The sequence below is a fragment of the Lactuca sativa genome, chromosome 2, assembly GCF_002870075.4.
Source record: "Lactuca sativa cultivar Salinas chromosome 2, Lsat_Salinas_v11, whole genome shotgun sequence".
Classification (NCBI taxonomy): domain Eukaryota; kingdom Viridiplantae; phylum Streptophyta; class Magnoliopsida; order Asterales; family Asteraceae; genus Lactuca; species Lactuca sativa.
Window position 1 is genome coordinate 137,288,744 of NC_056624.2, and position 4,778 is coordinate 137,293,521.

Consider the following 4,778-nt stretch of genomic DNA (forward strand, 5'->3'; position numbering starts at 1 on the left):
AACTATAATGGGTATAGTTTGGGATAACCCTCTAGGCAGTCTCTACTTAATCAGATTTCATAAATGAATATATATAAACTATGGCAGATTTAGTTTATGTTATATGTTTTCTCAGAAGTATAAAGTACATTTATTCAAGGATAATTACTGTTTTATACTGATTTCTCGCTAGTAAACTAGATTATACATAATTGTGAGGCGCTACTTCAATACTGTACCCTTAGGCGTATAGTGATAAATCCTTTTAGTATAATCAGAGTCTCCTGGAGGGAGAGCGTGAGATTTGTGAATAGATCTATTCGGGACTGACAATCCCACACCAGAACTACTAGTTACAGTTAGGCGGGCACGCCTGTGGTGAACAAATGTCATTTAGCTTAACGCCTGAAGAACGTTATAAAGGTCTCTCGGTCATATCAAGTATGGTTATACGACTCGCAAATAAGTATAAACTAATTTTGTTTACAAACTCTACTCTTCATTTGTTTTATTTTGAGTAATAAAACTACTTATATATATATATATAGATATAGATATATACAGATAGTATTCAGGGATTTCTAAACTGGCATATTTACCTCTAGGGCGGATAACATGTTTCCAAAAACTGATGGTTTATTTTCTACTAATAGACTCTCTTTCAATACTACCCTTCATAAGAAAATATAGGATTTTCTTGAGGAACACTTTTCAAAAGAATCAAATAACATTTTTCTCTAAAACTAAATGTTTATGAACTCACCAGCTTTATGCTGATATTTTAATACTGCTTGTATTCTCAGGAAATTAGTAGACAGGTACAATCAAGAGTGTGCAGAAGTCGGAGCGTTAGAGTCACGTCCTTACTATTTTACTTTTGATATGAACAAAACTATGTATTAAACAATGTAAATCCTTTTCATATATGTATTCAATGTCTGGTTGTGTTTACTATGTTTGCTATGATACAATTGTTTTGATACTACGCATGACGTCCTCCACCCCGGGACGATTCCACCATCACGGTTTCGGGGTGTGACAGAAGTGTAACGACTAGAAATTGTTGCTTCTTAAGCCAACGATTAACATAAAAAGTAAAGGTTACTGGTGAATTATTATAAAAAGAAAGTTGTAGTTCTTCTGGGAAGATTCTGTGGATATAAAGTTCGTCAAATTATAATTTGTGTGAGAAAGTTATGGCCGTTCATAAAGTAAGCTGCTATTCGAGAGAAAGTCAGAAAATCGAAAAACCGCAAAGCGCCTTTTAAACGCCTTTTTCGCGTCTGACACATCATCATGTCATTCCAGCAATGGTAAACGTGTGATCCGAAGAAAGCCGGTTAACCGGTCAGAATGCAAGAAATTAAAATTATTATGACTTTAATGTAATAGAAAAAAATATGGTGTCAAAATTGAAAAAAAAAATAAAAAATAAAAAGCTAATAACTTTGTGTCATTTTCCTAATATTTATTGGTATTTTTTCTGACTTTTTATTATTAATATTCTTTTACCTAGAGAAGGGCAATAAATACAACATATAATCATCGTGAAAATAAAAGTGGTATAAAATATTAGTTTTTAGGGTTTCGGCTCTAAGGGTAGCGATATCTCATTGCTTGCTTTCTCGATTTCACAGCACAAGATCATCAAAGACTCTCGATGTCTTATTTTAATGTATTTATCTCTCTATTCTGTGCTGCTTTTCATTGTTTCAGTTCTTAGTTAAAACCTAATCCTGCTTGATTCCATTAAGTCTTTTTTTTTTTTTTAAAATACCCAGAGTAAATTCCCGATTAACAGCCATGGCGGATTGTGTTTCTTTCTGTTTTTAAGAGTATCCATGGCAGCTTGCTCAAACCTTTATTTTCTATATTCTTCAATTTATTAACATATGACACTGGCTTTAAGCACATCATTCACATCAATGGTTGATAGTTTCACAATAGCAGTATGCTATTTTCCATAGGGCTAACTTCTTTCTGATGATTCTGTCCATAGGGCTAACTTCTTTCTGATGATTCTGCAGAGTTTCCATTATGGGGAAGAAGTTAGAGTGATAGGAGGAGAATATGAGGGGGCAGAAGGAATTTTTCTAAAACCTATGTTTGAAATTTGGACAGAGGAGAGAAAAGTAAGTGTCCCTATCAGAATACAATCTTGATCTCCTTCATTTTCTACAATTAGGAGAAGAAAACAACATTTTAAAAACCTGTGAATCATTGCAGATAATCATTGTGGAACCGCACTTTGTGGATGGTTACGACAACACACCCATGACACCTCCTATAAGCGAGACCACCACTCTTACTCGGTCTCCACCTCTTGCGTCTTCCATGAGCACAACTGGGGAAAATGTAAGTGTAAATCATTAAACCAAGTACATTTTTCCTTTTTAAGGCATCAAAATGTGTAAATAAAACTCTAAAATAACATTCATGAATAAAATTATATTAGAAGTAAAATACTTACACGGTAGTATTTGCCTGAAGCTCTTCAAATTAGGCAAGAAGAACTACAAACGAAAAGCGAATTAAAACCTGAAAATGCTCATATCTTTACATTTACACCAATTGCAAAAATCGAAATCTCTGATTACATAAATTTGAAAGTATGATGCTATAGATAACAACCGATGAAAATACATTTCTATTTCTTGCTGAAATTGATAGTTTTATGAAAGATGATGTTGTAATAGTAAAATATTAAGATTGTGATACTATAATAAAAAAACCAATTAAAGTATTTGGCTATTTCTTTTTTTTTTTTTTGGCATATCTAGTAAGTAAATAAAGGTCGCTAAAAACGACCAATAAAGATTCTTTAAAATATAAACATGGTACTAATTTTAAGTGATACCATTTACGCACGACTTTAAATCCTCTACACTTGTCCAAATTGCAAAGCTTGGGGGCACTTGTGAGAATCATCCCACTTAGTTCCTGGATTACCTAATTAGGGTGAGCATTTGGACCGGATCGAACTGATTTTGCAGAAATTGGTGGACCTTCGACTGAACCTGTTGAGAATTAAGGCCTACCAGGTGGTCTAAGTCCGGTTTCCGGTCTTGGACGTAAAGGTGAGCATTAGGGTCGGATTGAACCGGATCGGGTCTAATCTTGGACCAGACCTATTTTGCAAAAAATTGTGGAGCTTGGACGGGACATGTTGAGGCTTACAAGGTCCGGTTCCCGGTCCGGGGTCCAAGTGCTTGCCCCTAAGGTCAACGAGTGTGAATAAGTTTTTTGAAAAATAAGAAGAGAAATAAAAAAGAGTGAAATACATTGATTAGAGAAATGAGAATTTGTTAAATAAGTTTAATCTTGCATACATTACTTCTTTCTTTCTTGTTAGAAATGCTTGACTTTTCCATGTTAGCTTATTAAGTGTACAAAATAAATAAGCAACAAAAAAGTAGTTATAACATATCACTCAGTTATGCCAAAAATGCCCATATCTAAGCATTTACACCAATTGCATAAATTCAAATTCCTTATTTAACAAACTTGAATGTATGATGCTATAGTAACCAAATGAATGAAAGTACATTGCTACTATTTTTGTAATTGATAGTTTTATGAAAGTACAATGATGTAATACAATCTTGATTTACATCCTACCTGTGATTCTTGCAGATAGTAAATGTGGAATCACACTTTTTGGCTGGTAACAACACCACTATTGAAGCTTCTCCTGCTATGTCGACACCTCGTGCGATATGTATGTTGGGTTTTCACTTTTTTTTTCTTATCATGTCAATGATACGTTTTGGTTAAACATTTCACAAATATTTTAATCTTAAAAAAAACGAAAGCAATCAATATCCTACAAAAGAAAGTTAAGAGGCCACATTAAAATAAAAGAGAATTTTGTGTATGCTTTTATTAAAAATCAAAAATATCATGTTTATAAATCTAAATATAAAATATAATCTATACCTTTTGTAGTTGAAGCATTTTTAACATATTTTACAATTAATTGTTTTTAACAATTGATTACTATAGATATCTAAATAATTAAATCCTATTCAAGTAATTATGCACTCTCGTCTCTTCTATTTTCAACATTGAATCTTGAAAGAGGTAAAGATCAAAATATTTCTTTTAATATAATTAAACCAACAGATAAGTCTAGAAGAAGGCACAAGTATGGGCGATGTGGTAAGTACGTTCACCTTGAAAAGACATTCAAGAATCTTGCACCTCAAGGTTCAGATCTAAGTAAAACATCCACCTCTAAAAGGTTACTCATATTTTCCATTTCCTTTGTTTTATTTCATGAAAATGATATCAATGCTTATACAATGCTAATAATATTATGTATTTCAGGGGATGTCGAAAGAATAGAAAATCTCGTGGTACCAGGGCAGTATTAGGCTCTATGTGAAAGAAGTTTGTGCAAATAATTGGTCCCTTTTATATGTTTTTTTTGTTCGTTATGCTATTTTTCTTTGAAAGACAATGTCCATTGATTGTGTTTTGTGTGGTTTTTCTTTATCATTGAATACGAGAACTTTGGTTTGACTATTTCTTAAAGAAAGATTTTGATTTTTACCTCTTTCAAGCTTTACGGATGAAAATAGAAGCGATGAGAGTGCGAAATTGTTTTAATAGAAATTAACTATTTAGTTATTTATAGTTTTTAACTTATTAAAGATTCATCAAAATAATAATTTTGGTCAATATGATATTACGAAAGTTCATGATATAAACTTATATTTATCAATGGGGGTATAATAGTTAATTGTTAAAAATGAGAATTTAAAATGATAATAAAATACTAAAAAGGAAGGATTTAGGCA

The 4,778-nt window shown here is 32.1% G+C and overlaps 1 protein-coding gene across 2 annotated transcripts; it reads left to right on the forward strand.

Annotated features, from left to right (window-relative positions):
* The first annotated feature begins 1,535 nt into the window (after window positions 1-1,535).
* LOC111913009 (uncharacterized) lies at window positions 1,536-4,532 on the forward strand. 2 transcript variants are annotated; one of them, XM_023908728.3, is made up of 6 exons: window positions 1,536-1,654; window positions 2,007-2,111; window positions 2,206-2,334; window positions 3,613-3,697; window positions 4,102-4,219; window positions 4,306-4,532. In XM_023908728.3, exons 1-6 carry the CDS (start codon window positions 1,640-1,642, stop codon window positions 4,361-4,363), a joined length of 510 nt encoding a protein of 169 aa, XP_023764496.1. In that variant the 5' UTR covers window positions 1,536-1,639; the 3' UTR covers window positions 4,364-4,532. The 2 variants fall into 2 exon arrangements, with proteins under 2 accessions (XP_023764496.1, XP_023764497.1); XM_023908729.3 differs by having other exon boundaries at window positions 3,613-3,643.
* The last annotated feature ends 246 nt before the right edge of the window (window positions 4,533-4,778 follow it).